Genomic DNA, 22,292 nt, shown 5'->3' with positions numbered 1-22,292 from the left:
TTCATATGTTTTTTTCCTAATATAGTTTCATTCTTCCCTTTCAAATTCTATTTGATGCAGTAGGGTTATTAACTGGTATTTTTTCTCATAATATGTTTACAGTATCTTTGACATTATCTGATTTTCTATTACGAAATTTTGTGGAAAAAAAATTCCAATGAGTACATAGATTTTCAAATTTTTTTTTTAGCTTAACTTATCTATTTTGATATAGAATTAAAAATGAATATTTTAATATAAAAATATATTGATTAAATATTTATTTATTTTTTGATGAAAGACTACATTTATGAACACAGTCTGCTACATTTATTTTGTCATTTTAAAAATCAAGAGAAAAAAAAAAGAAATCACAATTTTAAATTAAAGTTATGGTTTGCTAACTGAAACTTTGTTTTAATAGTTAAAGTACAGGGGTCTGTCCAAGCCAAATTTACTACCGTTTAACGGTACCTTTACAAATTCACACAAATAATCACACAAAATACTTTTTCTTAAAATTTTATTTTTGTGTCTCGTAAGAAGCGAAAAATCCATATTTTTACTATATTTCTGTTGATTTTTTATTATAATTTTTAATTTTCACGAAATAGGTACCTCTCAGAATAGGTACCTCTCAGACCCCTGAAGTATTCTTTAAATTCTCTATTTCATCTAGTCTTTAAATTTTAATCATGCATTTGTTTCAAAATGGTTGCTATGCATTCAAAGCCATGTATTGTAATGAAAAATTATTTTAGTTAGAGCTTCTAAATTATTGTTACAATATAGTTTTACTATTAAGCTAATTTGATTAAACATTTATAATTTTTTTAATCATAAATTAAAGTTCTTACAGTGTATTTGAATAAAAATAAAAAAAATCTGATTTAAATCAAAAAAATCCGGTTTAAATCAAAAAAATCTGATTCTTTTGATTTTTTTTAAAAAAATCAAAAAAATCACGAACCCTGGTATATAGCTATGTAAGAGAGTCTTCTAATCTAGATACATAAAAAGTAAATAATGTCAAAAGTTGAAAAAAGTTTAAAATTATTTTTCTAAGAGAAGTTGATTAAAACATTTGGATAAAAAAAAGTTTTATGAAAAATATTCATATTGAGCCCAGGAATAGAGTAAATTTGATTAATTCTTGTTAAAGTCTATTGCTTTTTATCATTTGTGTGGCCCTTAAGAAAGTTCAAGTTGAATTTATAGAATTGCAGTTTGGAGATTGATAGAATATTCAATAACTTGTTGTTTGGGTTGATTTGTTCTTTAGTGTTTAAAAAAAATTTTATGATTTTGTCTTGAATATTAGATTTTTTTTTGTGTTAGTTATGTAATCTCTTTCCTAATCTAATAAGCTATTCTAAATGTAAAACAATAACCTTTGAATATTAAGTTAAAAAATTTCTTTTTACTTTAAATTTCAAATAATGAAACCTTCTCGGTATGAAACTTAAATTTCTGAATATAATTTAAATGTGTTTTCCATTTCAAATTTAAGTCCATATGTAGCCCAAATAGATTAATGTAGATATAGTTAATGCATCAGGCGTCAGCTTCTTAATGCACCAGGAGTTTATTTCGTTCACTCAAGTAATCAAGTGATAAGTAATATTAAGGATAATTTCTTTCTTATTGTCGAGTTGGAAAAACATAAGTTTGGTTTTGTTGCTATTCAAATTCCAAAAATTATCAAACGATTTTCATTTATTTAGTGGTCTAAGTTTTTAGTCTAATTGATTTGTTCAAATGTGTTTAATCATCATCAAAAATCTTAATCTTAGCTTTTAATCTTATGTTACATAAATTTTACATAAAATAAGAAATAGTACTTAACCTCAAAATGAACTCTGAGACTCCTTTAAAAGTTATTATCCTTTTAAAAATTCTTACTTTGAAATTCAGTTGAGTCTTGTAATTCAAGGTGGATGAGAATAGTCCTGCCTCAAACTATCAAAAACTTGTAATATTGAAAATTCATAAAAATAATAATAAATAAATGGAAATAAAGCATTTTTTAAATTTTAATGTAGTATAGTTAAATAAAAAATATTGATGTCCCAGCCACTCCGTACACATTTCCCTTTCCTGTGGTCTGCAAAAGACAAATAATATTAGTGGTTAGGACCAATCTTTAGGAATCAGTCAGTTATGAATGGAAACTCTTAGAATGACTTTCTTACATCATGTGACTTGTAGATGAAACTATAGAAATTTACTATGATACTTACCGTATTTTTCGGCGAAAGCGCCGCTTCGTCGCAAGCGCCGCACATCGATAAAATGGAAATTTTTAAAAAAAATTTTATAGTAAGCACCGCAATGGCGCTAAACCGGGCATATCAGCATCCTTTTAGAGGAGACCTTTAAATTACCATTTAGAATATCTGTATAATAAAAAATTAAATTTTTGAATGCATTTCATAAAGTAAAGTTTTAATTTCTAAATTATAATAAAAAATTTCTTTTTCAGCAACAAAAAAAAAGAAAACAACAAAACGATATAAAATAAAGTTGTTCTTACCAGTTGGCACCGCTCCAAAAAAACAGAAGAACAGCAAAAAAATTATTTATAAGTGCAGTAGCTGAATTAACGCTGAACTGATCACAGAAATCAGTAAAACAATGTAATAAGAAAAGTAAAATAAAAATTTATTAAAGGAAGGATTTTAAAATAAAAAGATTTTAAAATTTATTACCGTTAACAATTTGAGGAAAAACTAATAATAACGAAATAACTAATAATAACAAGAATAAGAAATAACTAAACAGGCCCCAAAAAAATTCTGAAGGAATGAGCGAAGAGGAAATAAGTTTCACTTTCACAATCTTAGGGGGTGGAATTTTAGTGGGTAGAATGCCCTCTCCTTCAATGGAAATAACCCAATGTGACTCAACTTAGAAAGAGAAGAAAATGTTTAAAAGAGGGGTGTACCCCACCTCCTACACGTGTCATGTCTACTGGAGCTGTTTAGGAGAAATCAATCAGTTATATTTTAAAGGGGTTGGGGAAAAGAAAAGGGTATGGGACCCCTAATCCAGCATTCCAAGATTCAGCACTTAATCTGATCTAATTTTTTTTCTTCTTTTTTTTTTAAGAAATTTATATTGATAAGATAAAAAAAAAATCAGCTATAATCTTTTTATTTGGAATTTTATTCTGTTGAAGTAACTTACTTTATTTTATCTTTTAAAAATAAAAAAAGAAGCTTGAAAAAAATAATAAAAAATAATAAATCTGTGTCAAAGGAAACATCTGTTTCTTAAGCAGTTTAAAATAAATTGAGAAGTAAAAACATCTGCATTCCCAATGAACAAAATAAAGAAATGCAAGTTGGAAAAAACTGATCAATCAATCTTGACAGCTGGGCTTGTGCTTTACTGATTTGCCTCCATATTTCCCTCCTCTTTGACCATAATTTGGCCACACCCAGTTGACATTGAAACTACCATGTGGACAACAAAGTGAATTCTATCCCTTTTGTGGTTTTGTATTCGATTTATTAATTTTTTTATTTTGCTGCTTTTTATTAGTTATTCACTGCTAATTTGTTTTTTTTTTGTCAATAGTTAGCTTGTTTTTTTTCCTTGTTAATAGTTGTTTGCTTGTTTCTCTTATTTTTAACGTTATTAGTTTTCAGCTTGTTTTTTGTTGTTATTCATTGTTAGTTTCTTAGCATTAATTGTTAATTTTTTTTTTTTTTTGTAGTTCCTTGTTAGCTTTTTTTTTTTTTGCGAGGTATGCGTCTTTTGTTAAAACAAAATGTTATCTAAAAGAAAAAACGAGAACTATGATCTCGCTCCAAAGAAGAAACGATTATTTCTTCTTCATAGGATTCGGATTGTTTCTTCTTGATTATATTATATAGATTATTATTTTGATTAGTAAAATTTCTTAAGATGAGCCAGTTTTAAATTCACCCCATCATAATCAACGATCGAAACTTGACTAAATTTATTGGTTTTTCTGAAATTAACAATGGATATTTGGAGGCCATATTGGAATTTCCGAAAGAGATCCGAAGTTCGGCATTTCGTCAGTCCCGTGAGTGTCGGATTTAGGGTCCTATTACTTCCTTTTCTGTTCGCTCAAATTACAATTGCCGATGTTCTGCAGCAGATCGCGATGCGGGTGAATATTTCGTCGACTTCGTTATTAATTTTTTTTAATAGTCTTTCTCTCAGAAAATTATTAATCTTAAATAACTTTACTTGAAAAATGTTTTTGCTGCTAAAAAATATTTCGTCGAAAGCGGCGCTGCATCGGAAGCGCCGCATGTAGGAAAAAAAGCAACTTTTTTTTCGATAGCGCTGCGGCGCTTCCGCCGAAAAATATGGTAGTTTCTTTCTTTCAGGTGAGTGTATTGTTCTTAATACTGGTGATTGATTCTTTTAAATTTAATACAATAGCATTTTTCATTCTGGTTGTAGATTTGCTCCCTAATGAAAGATTTCAGTTTAGAGTTTTCTTTTTTAAGTCTTATGAGTACAACAAGGTTTCTCTTTTCCCATGCCTACTTTGACGAGATTTATTCTGGATTTGTTATGGTTACACTGGAATTTTTGTTAGTTTCACGAATTCGATTTTCTGAATTCAGAGTTTGATCTTGCTGTCCAGATTACTTTTCTTGACATTAAGTATATTTTTATCTGTTTCATCCACCTTTGGTTTGCCTAATTAGCCTCTTTTTGAAACCTCCACAGTAAAAATAATAGTTAGCTTTGCAGTTTTCAATGCATTAAATTTGGTCTCTTTAAGTTGTGTATATTTTTGTGTGCATCATCGGCCATATTTTTAAAACTTAGTTCATTAAAAAGCACAGGCTGGCCACCTTTATTGCCCAGGCAAATTAATAATTATGCACCGTTAACTAATTTTGTCAATTCAGATTATTTTTGTTATATATATATATATATATATATATATATATATATATATATATATATATATATATATATATATATATATATATATATACAGTGGAACCCGCTTAAAAAGTTCCCTTTTAAGAAGTTTTCCCGCGTAAGAAGTTATTTTTTAAAAAAACCAATTACCATAATGTTAAATTTACTTTTATAAGAAGTTTTTTTCCCGTTTAAGAAGTTTCCACTCCTAATTTCAATTTTTTAAAATTTTATTTAAAATGTCTTATTTAGTTTTAACTTGCCCTTACAAACACATGTATGGGTACTGACCACTGACCTTCATCACTCCTTTGTTACAAAGAAAGGTGACTTATCAGGAACAGGTGTGAGCAAAGGAATGTGAACCTTTAGATGAACTATGAAACTGATAAGAATGTAGGGAATAGCTTTGTCATTGTGTCCACCTTAAATGAATAGCCTGGTGACTCACGAACTTCACTGCTGTCCACACCCATTCAATAACTGAAGAGAAAGATACATCTAAACATTTAGCAGCATTTCGTTGAAAATTTTCTTAGTGTAGGCGCTTATGTTATCTTAAAAATCATCGTAAAAAGTTTGATTTTTGTGGAAAATGTCCTGTAAAGGCATTAAGCGTAAAGCTCTATCTATTGATGACAAAGTAAAAATTTTAAAAGCTGTTGACAGCTATCCTCAATTAACACGAGTTCAAATAGCAAAAAATTTAGATCTTCCTGTTACTACGTTAAATGGCATTATTGCTAAGAAAGACATCATCTTAAACTCTTCTTGTTCCGGTGCATCCCAGAAAGTAAAAAAAGTGAAGAAAGGAAAATACGAAAATATTGAAGAGAAACTGATGATATGGTTTAAACAAGCAAGATCCGCCAACATACCTGTCAACGGAACTCTTCTTAGAGGAAAAGCATTAGAGATTGCGGAGAAATTGAATGTTGATTTTACGCCTTCCAATGGATGGATTGATCGGATGAAAAAAAGAGCTGGTCTAGTTTATAAAACAATTAAAGGAGATTGTAACAGCGTTGATTTACAAGAAGCTGAAGAATGGAAAGCTAAATTACCTGAAATTATTTCAGGGTATCAACCAAAGAACATTTTTAACATGGATGAATGTGGACTGTTTTTCAGTCTTTTACCAGATAAAACTTTTGCCTTTAAAGGTGAACCCTGTCATAGCGGAAAAAACAGTAAAGAACGTTTGACAATTTTAGTTGGGGCCAGTATGAATGGTATAGAAAAATTACCGATTTTAGTTATCGGTAAATCGAAAAAACCAAGATGCTTTCGAAATGTTAAGTCACTGCCTTGTGATTATGACAGTAATCAAAAATCCTGGATGACAATTAAAATTTTTGAAACGTATTTGAAAAAATTAGACAGTAAGATGCGAAAAGAAAAACGAAACATCATAATCTTCGTAGACAACTGCGCTGCTCATTCCAAGGAGAATAAGTACACTAACATCAAGTTGCAGTTCTTACCACCAAATTCTACTTCTGTTCTACAACCAATGGATCAGGGAGTTATTAAGGTATTTAAGCAGCATTATAAAATGCGACTTGTGAAACGGATGCTGGAAGGACTTGAAAATACTGGAGAGCTAAAAAAAAGTCAATATGTTAGAAGCGATTGAGTTAATTGTATCAGCATGGGAATTAATAACACCATCTGCCATTGCTAACTGTTTTCGGAAAGCTGGATTCTCTGAGGGAGATACAACTGAAGAATATCTCTTAGAAGCTGAATATGAAATATCAGATGAAGACGAAGAAACAAACGTAAATTTTGTTAATGATTGGAAGTCATTCAAAAATAAACTTAATTTCACAGCATCGTTTGAAGAATATGTATCCGTTGACGACGAAATTTTACCTTGTGATATGCTGACATTAGAGGATATTTGTGATGTTACAAATGATACAGAAGAATTCAGTGATACTGAAGAAGATATTGCTAAACCACCTATCTTTTCTGATGCCAGGAAAGGGCTGGATACTTTTAGGAAATTTATTTACACTGTTGAAAATGTACCCCCGGAAATGTTTAAATTTTTACAGCAGTTGGACAATTTTCACTTAAAGGTAGGTGAGAAAAGACAAAAACAAACCACTTTACACGATTTTTTCTCACAGAAATCTAGTCAATTATTGTAACAACGTATATTACATTGTATGAAACAAAAAATAAAGTAGGTTACTTTGTTTTTATTTATTAGCAATTTTTTTTCTAAATGAATATTAAAATTCAATATTTATTTCATTAGGCTGAGAATTTAATATAAGTTACACAATTTCAAATTTTTTAGTTTTTTATTAATGTGTTTTTAAGTTTCACCGTTTAATAAGTTTTCCCGTTTAATAAGTCGTTTCTTTCCACTCCCTTGAAAAACTTCTTAAACGGGTTCTACTGTACATACATACATTCATATAGAGAGAGATATGACTGAATATTTTTAGGAAATATATATAAACTTTGAACTGTATTTAAAAGTTTGACTTTTTTATTGTTTTTACTGAAAAAGCTTCGAAAAATGAAATTATTTCAGGAGTCAGAAATCAGATGGACACAGCTATTATCAATGGGCTAATTCAACTGAACTCGCTGATCCTGAAGCTCCAGATTCATATAGTTTGAGGTACATGGTGCCAGTTTGTGATAATTTGTTGAATATCAGCAATATAGATTATATCTGAGTTCTTTTTTATTATTTTGACTCTTTATCATATTATGGATTATTCATTTTTATTTTATATATTTGTTTCATTAGAACAACACATACCCATAGTCTGGACAGTGAAGTATTGTGCCTAGATACATGTCAACAGTCACAAACAGTTGTAGTTACCTTTAAAAATGGAGAATTGCTAGTTATAACTCCTCAAGATAAAAAGAAATTAAAGTTGTGAGTATCATTTATGTTATTATAACTTACATAATAATATTTATAGTACCGTAAAGCACCTTTTATATGATATGCCTTTCCGGACACTGATATAAATAAATGCATAAATAAAAAGAGATTTAATTGAAAAAACAAATTGAAAGAAAGTCATCGTGAAAGTAGTATTCTTAATTTGGCAATTAATATTGTTATCGAAAATAATCGATGAAGTACTAATTAAATTTAAAACATTTACATAAAAATTTTATGTCACAAAAGTTAAAAAGAAAAAAACGCCTCTAACACTAGAATCGCGGAGCGAGTCAATTTGAACCAAATCGATGTTTAATTTATCACTACAGGAAAAATATTAATTAAAAAAAATTCCTTTCATGACTTATAATAAATTTATGTAAGCAAAAATTTATCAAATTTTAATACTCGTAATATAATTGAATGGGGTATTATTAACACTTATACCTAGAATTGTGGAGCTGGTCAAATTGTCCCGTAAATAAGTTTGATACATGAATTATGATAAAGAAATATTTTTTTCGTGGAAACAACGTTAAAGCCATAAAGCATGTCTGTCTCTCCCCCTGAAATCCTCAAATGCTCTTAACCAGTGGTTGGGAAATAAGTAAAGGTTTTCAATCAAGGTCACAATGAGTATCTATGTTGGCATGTGAAGACCATTCTAGTTCTGAGTGAAATATTTTGCTGACTATTGTAATTTTTTTTTTTTGTTTTTATTATAAGTATGGCACGGCGTCATAATTTTATTGTTCAGGAAGCTTTGGAATATTACCAGACCAGTTCAACAATTACCAGAAAATGATTCAGAAGAGGATAATGATGTTTCGATTTTGAGTAGTGGAGATGAATACCTGCTTACTAATGAAAACATTTTGAATTCGACTGAAGAAAACTAAAGTGACGATGACACAGTCAGTCCACTAACAATTTATGGCCCTTCTCATCCAAGAAATCAGCAATAACTTTCAAAGTTGGAAATAATGAAGTTGGAAAAGATGGGACAGTTTGGAATGTCTCGCAATTAGAAACATAAAACATAGAAAGAAAATCAAAGCATAATATTTTGAAGTAAGTTGGGGGCCCAACACCACATGCTAAATGCAATATGATGGACGGTAGTCCTGCAAGTGCCTGTAGACTCTTCATCACTGAATGGATATTAAAGCGTATAAAGAAATGTGATGAAGATGAAATGCCACGTACGCATGAAATATTAAAAATGTCTTGAACTGGATAGTCTGTGGTCAATGAACTGGGGACTGTCGTTTTTGCGAAATACATTGCCAAGACATACCCTCCAACTGCTACGGAATTTCCGTAGTTTCAGAAATCTTTTCAGACGGTAGCAAAATTAATGTCTTAATATTTAAAAAAAATATTTTTAGCGTAACTTGTCCACTATTACTTATAAAAGTGCAGGCCATATGGCTAGATTCTTAAGTTCTGATAAAAGTTTTATGAGAGATCCATTTGCTTTTAAAATTTCTACTTTGGTTCGCTACCACTAGAAAGAATTATTTTCAAAATCCTCATAAGTTGGAGGGTATGCCAAGATAGAGATTTCATGAAATAATGAGATTCTTGCGCTTTGATGGAAAGTCAACGAGATCAGATAGTCTAACAAACAAACAAATTTGCCCTTGTATCTGATATCTGAAATTGTTTTATTGAAAATTGTAAGACTAACTGTACTCTGGACCCTAGATGAACAGGTATTTCCTACGAAAGTTAGGTGTAGGTTTATTTAATATATGCCAAACAAATTTGGCATCAAATTCTGGTTGGCTGCAGATTATGACTGAAAATATCTGATTAATGGATTCCCATATCTTGGAAAAGATCACCAGAGTCCCTCAAACGTTCCTCTTTCCAAGCATGTTGTATTATTGAGGCGCGAGGGCTCAGGGGATAGAGCGTTCCAATGCGGCGAACCGGGTTCGAATCCCAGTCAATACGAATTCCCCATCCGGTTTGCACCTACCACAGTGCTGACATGAAATATCCTCATTGAAGCAATAATGTAAAAAGAAAACAATGGTAATAAAAATGAGCTGGTACCCCCTGAAGACGTCAGCTTCGGTAGTCGTATTTTTATTTCCATTGTTTTCTTTTTTCTTTATTGCTTCAATTATTCTTTCTTATGAAAATTCTGCTGCTTTGCACGTTTCTTTCAAAGGAAGTTCTGTTATTTTGAGATTTAAATACTTTGTATTCTTTTTCTTATGAAATATCCTCAGTCGCAGACGGATCATGGGTTTGAGTCCCCTTGCCGTCAGGCTAACCATGGAAGGGTTTTGTGGTCTTCCTCTCCATCTAACGCTAATATGGGTTAGCTCCGTCAAAAAGTCCTCCTTGAAGGCAAATTTCTCCCAATACTCGCCCCAGGAGTTCCCTTGTCTTCTGGATTGGCTTAAAAATTACTAGGCTACGTAGTTGAACATTAGTAGTCTTAAACCCATTAAATTGGGTCGGCTGTTCAATGAAGGTTATAAAAAACATGTTGTATTGAGCTAGGATAGTCTGGTTGGTAAGGCATTGGCCCCATGTCCAAGAGTTCGTGGGTTCGATCCCAGGCCGACAGAAGACTCCCCGTGTAGTAAATGGTGACTCATGCACATTAAATCTGTCGAGTCGCAAAGTCCTCCATGTTCCCATAACAAATCAATACCTCTGGGGGTACTGATTAAGGAGTTTCCTTGTCTTCTGGATTTCTGGAGTGTTTCCCTTCCAATGAGGCAAACCGGGTTCAAATTTCTAGCCGTGGCTGGTCGAATCGAATTCGCATCCGACTTGTGCAGCCACAGTGCTGACATGAAATATCCTCAGTGGTAGACAGATCGTGGGTTAGAGTCCCTTTGCCGTGACGCTAACTGTAGGAGGTTCTCGTGGTCTTCCTCTCCATGTAACGCAAATTCGGGTTAGTTCTATCAAATGGTCCTCCACGAAGGCAAATTTCTCCTGATACTTGATCCAGGAGTTCCCTTGTCTTCTGAATTAAGTTCAAAATTACAAGGCTATGGAGTTGAACATTAATAGTCATAAGCCCCAAAAGGTGGGTTGGCTGTTCAACAACGGTTATAAAATAAAATAAAAACATGTTGTATTGCGACTAATATGTCCATATGAGAACAAAGGTAAAAACGTTATTACCGATAACTTTTTTACTACATTGAAACTTGCTTAGACATTAAAATCCAGAAACACCAGCCTTGTAGGAACTGTAAAACGCTCAAGAAGAGAAATACCTGTTTTCTGTAAAAGTGTTATAAAATCTGAATTGCATTCGACTACTGTACTAACTCATAAATATATCAGTCTAACTGTTTACAGGGGGGAAAAGGTGAAAATGTTTTGTTGCTAAGTAGTATTAATCTAATTGTTGAGATTACAAGTGGTTAAAAACAATACCCAATTCTTATATCTTTTTACAATGCAACTAAGTTTGGTGTTGACATACTGTCCAAACTTGTTTACGTAGATAGCCGGTGTAGGTTTTTATAACATTTTGGACCTCACTGCTATCAATGCTTGGGTTTTATACAAAGCTGTAACTGGAAAGTCTATTAGTAGACGACAATTTATTCAAAACTTAATTGAAGAATTGCAAGAAAAATCTGTTCTCTCCCGACAGAAAAAAATAACACAGCTGTACAAAGCAACCTCTGAAAACGACGAACAACCACAAGTTAAGCATAAACGAGTTTGATGTCCCAGTTCAAAATGTGAAAATAAAACACAAAATATTTGTTCAAATTGCAAAGCACCCATTTGTGGTAAATGTACAGAACGTATTACTACTAAATTTTGTGCTGAGTCATATAATAAGTTGGATTTAAAAAATTTGAAAAACAAGTGACTAAGAGGTATTTTTTTAAATATTTCTTAATCTTTTTTGTAGAAATTATATATAAACTTATTTAAATGGCCTACTCTGTTTTTTCGTTAAAGTATAAAGGGTAAGCTATATTTTGAGCAAGAGATTTCTAAATTGAAATAACTTATTCAATAAAACAATTTTTCTTGCAAAAAAGGAAATTTCTGGTAATTAACATAAGAGTATTATTTATATTATTATATTCAAAGATGTATTTCAGCTTTCTTAATTAAATTATATATATTTATGAGGTTTACAATCCTGGGTCAAAATAATCCGCTCCGCAGTTCTTGGTATGTTCAAAGTCCCGTAGTTCTAGTGTTAAATTAAATCTTGAATACACATATGTGTATAATTCATTCTCCATATATATATGATACATTATGTCTATATATCATATCATTAAAAAATGCTTCATATATTTTTTAGATCTGATGAATGGATAATTGGAGCTAGAATATTGTTTTGTGAAGATTCAGTTGAGCATTTGTTTCTCTCTCTCTCAAATGGAAGTGTTAAAACCTTTCTTATGTCCACAGTGTTAGACGAAAATTTTTGTGTAAGCTATATAGTAATTGAATATATTTTTTATTATGACTTTTATCCTTTAAGTATTTGTCCCAGCATATTTTCTATCTCTCTTTGCTGTTTTTTTTTAACATAACAGACCAATTGTTTCCATGTTAAATTATAGGAAAATGATGCATATAATGTGAAACTTCATACAAAATTTTCTAAGAAGCAAAAAATTTTTCTGAGTTTTAAGAAATTTAAATTATTGAAAATTTAAAGAATTTTATTTTTGGAAAAGTGTTAAATCATTTTTTATGCACTTTTAAAGCAAATAATTGCTTTTGATGGTAGTATTTTTCTAGTTTGAGTAATGACATAATCTTGGAAATATAAATGTAATTTTTTAAGTCTGATTATTCAAGCTCTAGAAATTGAATGTACAATGCACAAAAATAACATGAATCAATCACCCTGACTTACTTTTTGTGTAATGATCTGATTTTCGCGTACTAGGACTCAGTCTTAATAGTTCAAGGGAATGATCTCAAATATGTTAGTTATTTAGTCCAGACAATATTCTAAGTAACCTGATCAAATACAAAAATGTACTATTTCTGAATAAATATGTCTTTTCTTGATAGATTTGCATTTCCAACAACCAAAATATAGGGGGAGCTGCAATCTGGGAAATTTTGGTCTTAATTTTACTTTTTGTGTATTTCACCATATTTTGAGATTTTTTTAAGCAAATCATAAAATGTTTGCTCACAATTATAATTTTTTTTTTTATCCAAAATGAAATTTCATGGGAAAGATAATTTTTAATTATTATTTATTTTTTGTTTTATTTAATAATTATCAAAAAGTTTGAATTGTAAGGTATATAAATTTTTACATTGAATGCAACTTTATAAGGCCAAATACAAAAGTTGAAAGAAATTGGCCAATTTGGTTCCTGAGAAATCAAATTTTAAAGAATTCGGAGTCATATATTTAAATATGGAAATAATAAATAAATTTTTCTGGAAATATTTGGCCAATTTCATTCAAATTTTGTATTTTGCCTTGAATTACATTCTTTAAAATGATGTAAATGTTTGTAAACCTTATAATTGTGCAGAAATATGTCAAATAGGTATAAATGTGGTCAAATAGTTCCTGAGAAATCGAATGTTAAAGAATTTGTAGTCATATATTTGAATATGGGTATAAATTTCTTTGTAAATATTTAACTAATTTCATTCAAATTTTGTATTTTGCCTTGAATTACATTCTTTAAAATGATGTGTGAAAATTTATAAACCTTACAATTCAAAGTTATTCTACTACAATTAAATAGCATAATAAAAGAAATAATTTTTATAATTTTTTTTTTTGCATCTTTGACTAAACGAATTTTATAATTGTGGTGAAAAAAAATTTAACTCTGTTCTTGTGTACCTTTACAGTAGAATCTCAGACTTAAGGGACTATTTTAAGTTTTAGATCATATTAAAATTAAAATCCACCACACTTGGCCTATGATTGTTAAATTTTTCATTGAGATTTTAAGTAATGTTTTTTGAACCTGTATAGCTCAATTACTTAAAATTTCATCAGATTTTCACATAAATTTTCATCAGATTTTTTAAAAAATTTAACAGTTTATGATATTTACATAATTTTGACTACATTTAGATATTTTTATTGCCTTTAATGTTTTTGTCTAATCATTAGAATCACATCATTAAAATCCTGCATGCAAATTAAACTATAAATAATAATAGACATCACATTCATTTTTTAGTTAAATCAGATGAACATTTGGAGAAGTTATGGGGTCTATAGTAAGCATATGAAACTGGGAGTATTTAAAAGAGAAAAACATTATATTCTGAACATATTTTTCTTGAATTCGTGGCCCCCCTTAAAGCAGTCTCGAGGCAGAGGTTCCCTTTTTATCCCTGCCAACTTCACAACTGATCAAAAGTTATTCTGGGTGATTCGTTTAGTTTTTTACACACTGTACATTACTAGAGCAAAAGACAAAGCTCAATTTGTTAATTATTGAAAGTTATGCAAAATATTTCCCTTTCTTGGAGTTGTACAGTGAGCCAAAAAATAAAGGCCCACCCTGAATAACTTTTAATCTAATGATTGTATCTTCACATTCTAGAACTCGTTCTTCATGTTTCGAGGGGGTGACTTCAATTACGCAAATTACTTAGTGTGGACAATATTTTAAGTTATGAAATCAGACCCAAAAATGTACTTTTCTGAATTACCATCTTTTTTTCCCCCCGACGGATTTGGATTTCTGACTTCCAAAATATAGGGGGGTAGTTGATATCTGGGAAATATAAAATGAATTTCTTCCCATGTTTTGTTTGCTATATTCTTCATTTACTTATTAGGCATAACTGCCATTAAATAAAATTTATCTCCTATTTCTCTTATTTTAAGCTATATCATTTTTAAGTTAAGTAATTTGTTTTGATTGTTTTATAATTACACAAGAGTGATAAATTTCTGCATTAAGTTATGCAGTATTAAATTACTCAAAAATCTACAAATATCTCTTTTTTTTATCAAGTTTTAAATTATTGATTTAATTGTTATAAGCTCTGCTAGGAAATTTCTATAAGAGAAAATTTGTATGATTATTATAATTTGATAGTTTCATATTTAATGTGATCGATTTTCATGTCTGCTTCTATTTTTAGAATCTCAGAATCAAGTATTTTTATATTTCTTTTAACTTAATGATATGACAGAGAATAAATATTTCATATTAATTGTGTATAGTTATGATTTGTAAATATGCATTTTAATTACATAGAGTTTTTATATTTCATAGGATAATTCCTGGACTTTATCTTCATCGCTAGAGAAAGAGAATTCTTTATACACTACTGCATTTTACTGTATAAATAAAGACTTATTAGTGTGCGGTGATACAAAGGGCTACTTAAAAATTCATAAAAATGATATTACATCTAAAAAAGTGAGTAAACAAATTTTTTGGCATAACTATCTTGTCTATAATATAATATTATAAATAGATAATGAGATATTCATTGCTTTTTTATATGATTGTTCTATTTACATTTTATAAATGTCATCTTTATTTTTTATGAGTTAAAGTTAAATAAATACTAAAAAATTTACAGTTTGACCTCTATCTGTTACCTCTACGGAATTTTTTCAAATCCTAATTTTAAATCTCAAAATTTATTTTTTAAAGTAGAATCGCTTAGCTACCCAGAAAACCGGGAAAAGTCAAGGAATTTAGAAATTGTCTGAGAAGTCAGGGAGTTAAAAATTTTTGAGGCAAATTCAAATTCACTACAGGTAGCAAACAGAATTCAGGTAGTATGATTTGGCAAGTGCAAAACATGCGATCTTTGCAATAACGTTTCCCATAAATTACATTTCTCATGCAAGAATTATAGTTTTACCAATTTGGCATGGAGCCAAATTTCACAGGACCATAGCATGTTATGGTTTTGTGATGTAGAAAACTTACTTAACTGCAATAATTGTTTTTGTTGCTAGAATCCATAACTGATAGAAAAATGAATGGACTTCAGATTGTTTATTCTTATTTTTTTTATTAAGCAATTTATCAGGATAAATATTGTTTAAAAATCTATCATAAATTAATGTTTTTTATTTGGTAATTTTCTTAATCCTTTATCACCAAGGTTTGATGTATGAATTCAATTAATCTCGTTATTACGAACTCTTGGGAAGCAAAATAATTGCTGTTGCACTTGAAAATTATAAAGCAATACTATAATATAATATAACAGCCAATATTATAGTATTCTTAGGGCCCATTTTTGTAAGAAATTGAAATCATTTTTCTGAAAATTTCTTACCTTATAAAGAGCAATAACTATTTTTGTTCCAATTTTATTGTAAATCCACATGTTTTTTCGACTGATTCCTGATGGTTTTTCAAATTCATTCCTATGGATGGTGTTTTCCATTTAAATGTAAACAACAACAATCTTGAGCTGCTCTACTTCTAGTTAGAAAGTATACAGCAACTTATTCTGCTAGGTGATATTTTCAAACAAATAATTTTATTTTTAATAAAATAAATAAATTATAAAAATTTTTAGCTCAAATCTGATGTATTTCATAAGATAATGATATTACGTAATTTTGATGAGTTTGAAATAAAAATTTGTATTAGTTATTTATAGATGTTTTGTTAAAAAGGTGACATGGTTGCTAAATTTAAACAGAACTCGCTTTTACGACAGTCCTGATTTTGCCTCTTTTAACTTAACAATTGCTGTTGCAAGCCGTGCACCATCATAACTTAGTGTTAGCATAATGTTCGAGATTAAGTTCATTTTACAAATTATCATTAGGGTTTAAGTAATAAAGTTAGTATATTGTTGACAAGGTAATAAGTGTCTTATATAATAACGCTGCTTTTTTTCAAATGAGGATTTTTATGTCTTGAATAGTGAACTACACTGGAAACAGTAACCCGGAAGTATAGGCAGTAAAGAGTTTGCAGTGCATGCATCCTAATGTAAAAAAGACCATCCATATCTAAGATCCCAACACTCGAATACGCCACCTGGGGAGAAGACCGGTTCATAGCTTAACCCTTCCCTCTCCTCTTCTCAGTTGTACAGGAATGTACTATGATATTTTCCCCTTTCTTTATACTTTTCATATTTGAATTGTCACAAATTTTTTTTTTTTTTTAAATTTTCACAATGCTTTCTTCTGGAACTATGTTCAATGTAGTTTTCATTTCCATATAGTTACCTAACTGAAAAGTTTTTAATCTGTTTGAAAGTAAAGACAGAAACTAAAAACTCACTTTGAAAATTGTATGAATGAACATTATAAACTCTAATTATAACTTTTCATTTTTAATAGCAATCTTACTTGTTTCTCAATTATGTAAAGACGCTTCAAATGTTCAAAAAATTAACTTTTAGCTGTTTATTTTTCATTAAATCAATCAGTTAAATCCATCAGTTGAAAAAAAAATTATAACACAAAATTCAAAATGAACAAAATTGGAATTTGTTATTTTGAAGAAAATTTCACAAAACAAGTTTTGGAACCGAAACAGCCAAGATAATGTAAGCAGTTATATATTTTTACTCAAAAGAGTCAACAAAATTGAAACAGTCAAGATAAGTCTTGTAAAATGAAAAGTCTAAAAGTGGCTGCCACTGATCAGGAACAATTGATGTAGTTCCTGATCACTACACTATATACAGAAGAAATTCTATGAAAAGAATTTTAATATCCAGTTCAGTCTGCACAATCCATTATGTGTAAAGCACAATTATCTCTATTCACACACAAATGTACTGAAGTGTTCGAATATCGATTCCAGCTCCCCTCCATGTATCTTGAAATTTCAAACAGTATCAATCTATATAAGATAGCACCATCTGCAAATAAATAAATAAACTTAAGAAAATTTTTTTTAACAAGCAGTAGATTACATTCTTGCATTGTTGATTGTCAGTAGTAATAATTGAAAAGCATTCTTGCTCTTTATACAGTGTAGTAGTATATTTTTCTGTGTGGATAACACTAAAAATATAAACAATTTATGTATAAATATTTTTCAAGACAACATGCAGAAGTGTGAGACAAATTTTGTTTTAAGCTATATATGGCTTAATGTTCTCTACAGTATAACAATAAATAAGAGTTAAATATAAATTTTACTTTACTTTATTTTTGCGAATGTCTGAATTTCAGAAGGGGTGGAGTATATTCTTCGATCCATCACTTTAATTTAAGAGGAAAATAAAATTTTCTTTTTGGAAAATAGCGTAGAAGTTTTAAAGCAGCAATTTTGTTTTTTCTAAAATTTTCAACTTTACTTGATTTTATTCTATTAATGTCTAAATTTCAGAAGATGCGAAGCAGATTTTTCGCCTCCTCACTTTTATTTCAGAGGAGAATAAAGTTTTCTATTTGGAAAATAGATTCAAAGAGGAAATTTTTTAAATTACCAATTTTGATTATTTTTGAGCTTGTTGAAATTGCACAAGGGGCGAAACACTTTGTTCGCCCCCTCATTACTATTTAGGAAAAAAATCGAGTGAACATAGGAAATAAAATATTTTTCTTCTTTTATTTTACTTTTCCAAATGTCAAAAAACACATTAATTACCCATAACAAAATAAAATTTTCTACTTGGTGTATAGCTTCAAAATTGAGAAAGAATAGCTTTTTTTCTTTCTCTGAAACTACCAATTTTACTTAACTTCGTCTTGGCGAATGTCTAAATATCAGAAGGGGCAAACCACATTATTCGACCCCCCCACTGAAATTTTAGAGGAATATAAGATTCTCTATTAGAAAAATAACTTCAAAATTGAATTTTTTTTTAAAGTACCGATTTTACTTGACTTTATTTTTGTGAGTGCTAAATTTCAGGAGGGGGGAAACACATAGTTTACCCCATCACTTAAATTTTAGCGGGGCCCTCTGCCTCTGCCCGGTTGGCACACCACTGGGTCTGACACTAGACTGAAGTGCAATATACTGAAAATGTTAACAATCAACTATATACAGCCGTGGCCTTTCCCCTTCTCTGCGAAGCGTGTTTGTTCTTTTAAGAAATGGAAATAACTCTGGGAAAAGGTCTTTGACCGTTTTTTACCCTTCCCTTTATGTTAAAGTAGATATGCGATTACAAAAAAGAAAATTTTCATCAATTCTATCTTACCGCAATTTCTTTCCTACATATATTTATATAATTAGAGTATTTAACTTTGAAAAAACATGATGTGGTCCCCTTGACCGTCGGTGCCCCGGGGCTGTGCCCCGGCGTAGTTACGGCCCTGGTGTCTGGAATGTCTAAACTAGCAAGAAATTAAATTCAATCTCATTGAGCATTAGTAAGAGTAGGGAACAAATGAAACTCTAGTTGCATAGTACACAGTTTATGGTGTTAGTTAATAAATAAATTATAGTTGCATTAGTATATAATTATAGTAAATTGATTGATCTAATTAATATAAATTTCTTTATGGAGAGCATATTAAAAGAAGGCTTTAAGTGATAATTCAATAATTTGATAAATATAAGCTATTTTCAAAACGTTATAAATATTAAAATCAGTTAAAGCTGCCATATTTCTTTACCTGGTTGAAAAAGATTAAGTTATTACATAAAAATTTTGTATTTTCTCTTATTTAATTAAAAAAAATCTTTACTTAATGTATGTTTTGAATGGTTTGTAATATTTATCACTTATTTATTGTTAAACCTCTAATTTTTTGCATAGTTTGCTGATTTTCTCAACTTTTATGGAATTATTTTAGATACATGAAAGTGCCATTACTGGAATTGCTGTGATTGATCATTATATATTTACTAGCTCTCTTGACAAAACCGTCAAAGGTTGGAAGCTTTCAAGTCTTGAACAGGTATTTAACCACTTTTTATTTCTGCATGATGTGTTGTTCTGATAACAGTCACATGTGAGGCCTCTGTACACAAATTTATTGTAAAATTGCTTTAAGAGACATCAAATCAAAATCTAATTTCCTAACTTCCCATCATCATTTTAATTTGTATCTCATTATGAAAATTCCATAAATTTTAATAAAATCATAAATTCTAATATCTCTAACAAAAAAACTTTACTGCATAACAATTAGTGATTATTACTGGGTTGACAGATAAATTTCATTAATAGAGAATCTCTGTTAACAATTTTGATGAAAGAAGGTAAAGAAAAATTGAAGACAAAACAAAAAAGTTGAAAGGTTTCTTTTCCCAATAAATCATTTTTCTCTTTTTAAACATGATATCCAAAAGGACAAACCCCAATCCATCCAGCATGTTTAGAGATGCGAGAATATTCTTGGAGAATGTGAATGTGCTGAGAATATTCTCCATTCTGAGAATATTACTGTCATTCTGAAATAAAAGGAAACTAAGTAAACTCTCTTTACTATACGATTTTCTGCAATATTCTTGTTAATATTTTTCATTATGGATCAAGTTTCTCCTTCAATGTCTTCAGAAATAAATAATATGAATTTTGAGACTGAATAAGAATATTGATTCAACTTTCGTGATGAACAATGTTTCGAGTAAAAAAAAAATTGTAAATAATACTTTTATTAAACAAGTCTTGAAAATTAAGGAGAAAAGACTACAATAAAATTATTTAATATATAGAAAAGTTTATTGAACGTTATGTCCATCGATTCACAGTGCTGAAATTTTCCTAGATTTCAAATTTGATGATTTTGTGTTTTTACGTATGATGTTACAGTATTGTTATGCATGCATTTCTTATGACAATTGATTAAAAAATCAGAGCTAAATAACTGCTATCATGAAAATTTAGCACTTCACTGTGATATTAATTCAACAATGGATGTTCATTACTTACACATTTTGAAACATAAAAATATAACTTATATTTAAATGAAAATGTAACCTTGTATCTTGTTCACAGTGAACAGGTGCGATTCATTTTCTCCTTTTCAGTTTAGATCAGCATTTTTTTTATGTAAGACATTGTTTTGAATAGTAATTGAAAAAAATTTGTTTTAATTTCATTAAATTAATCAATATCATCACAATTGATAGTTTCATATGGAATGTGTATTGTAATAACCACCCTTGATATCATTTTAAAAGAATGCTTGTGAAAAGTTAGATGCAAAACCTGAATACTAGTGTAAGGTCATAAATTAATATTTAATTGAAAAATAATAAAAATATTTTCCAACTCTAACAATAAAAGCCAAAAAATGAATTGAAATAATTTATAACTAATTTTACTGGTGATAAAGGACTTGATGGCTTAGACAATGAAAAAATGAAAACATTCTAATCCCACTAGATAAATAAAATGGTTTTGATGATTTTTTATTGTCATTCCTGAACTCAAATTTTTGAAGGATCATAAAAATATATGTTAAAAGCAATTATTACTGAATGTTTGTTAAACACAATTTTCCTGCATTTTAGGTATGCCAGTATCATTCACCAGTTCCTATAACTAGTCTTAAAGCATCAGAAATTTGCTTAGGAGGATTTGTTAATGCTAACACGTTAATTATTGGGACAATCTTTGGTGGAGTAGAAGTACTTCAATTTGTTTGATTTTGATTCTTCTGTTAAACTCCATTTTGTGCTTCTTTCTAGTGACACCTTTTATGAGCTTATGTAACATTAATTATTTTCAATAATTTTCTTCTCAAGGCAAATTATTATTGTATGTCATATTACTGAATTGCTTTTATTGAATAGCAAGTTGTAGTTTTCATTCTGAAATTAAATAAACCAATGACACTTTATTTCTGTTGCACATTGTGATACAATATGTAAAATGAATAATTATATCATTGCCATTATGTTTTAATTTTTAACTCTTCTAGGAGTTTTTATACTAAATTTTAGCATGTGATAATACTTATATTTTAAAATGATTATTTATTATAATTTAATTTTGCACTATTTTACGGTAATTAAGTACAGAAATGTAAAATATTAACTTACCAAGAGAAAAAAACTTTTAAATAAATAAACAAAATATGTATATATATATATATATATATATATATATATATATATATATATATATATATATATATATATATATATTCGGTAAAAACTTCCTGAACTGCTCATGCTTTATTTGTGATACTTTTTCTTGGAAAAGTTTAAATAATTGAGGTTTTCTTTGCATAAAAAGGGCAATTCTCTTACTCAATTGTACACCTTTTAAACAAGGGACCTTCAAATTTTTATAACGATAGAAAAGGCGTGTGGTCATGCTGGCTCCCATAATATAGACAGCTCATATTAATGCTTGAGGCATGTCAAGCATGATTTTGAGTATCTTTTTACAAGATTTCCCAATGATAATCTATTTCAATTAATTAGAATGGTGTAGTTAGACCTTTGAACTATTTAAGGAAGGAATAATTGCAAATACTACTCAGCTCTTTACTCAGCCTGTTGTGGCGAAAAATAAAGATTTATGAATAAAATAAAAACGTGTAACACTCGAGTTATAGTTCGGAAAATGCCTTCTGTCTAGTAAAAAAATACAGGAAGCTCGTTTATATGCATTCCTGCCCCACTACATC

The 22,292-nt window shown here is 29.4% G+C and overlaps 1 protein-coding gene across 20 annotated transcripts in view; it reads left to right on the top strand.

The window, feature by feature from the left end:
• Positions 1-21,497, top strand: part of LOC107451625 (telomerase protein component 1) — a 300,321-nt gene extending 278,824 nt beyond the window's left edge. For all 20 annotated transcript variants that reach the window (XM_021147109.4, XM_021147108.4, XM_087155402.1 and 17 more), the window contains 6 exons: positions 7,442-7,531; positions 7,664-7,798; positions 12,117-12,246; positions 15,037-15,183; positions 19,503-19,607; positions 21,169-21,497. In XM_021147109.4, coding sequence (XP_021002768.3) covers positions 7,442-7,531; positions 7,664-7,798; positions 12,117-12,246; positions 15,037-15,183; positions 19,503-19,607; positions 21,169-21,303 — 742 coding nt within the window. In that variant the 3' untranslated portion in view covers positions 21,304-21,497. The remainder of the gene's footprint in view (positions 1-7,441; positions 7,532-7,663; positions 7,799-12,116; positions 12,247-15,036; positions 15,184-19,502; positions 19,608-21,168) is intronic.
• Positions 21,498-22,292: the final 795 nt, after the last annotated feature.

This window comes from Parasteatoda tepidariorum, chromosome 11, assembly GCF_982258835.1.
Source record: "Parasteatoda tepidariorum strain Cologne lab strain chromosome 11, Ptep-v5.0, whole genome shotgun sequence".
Lineage (NCBI taxonomy): Eukaryota > Metazoa > Arthropoda > Arachnida > Araneae > Theridiidae > Parasteatoda > Parasteatoda tepidariorum.
Note: the sequence above shows the minus strand (reverse complement) of the source record. Positions and strands in the feature narration are given on the sequence as shown.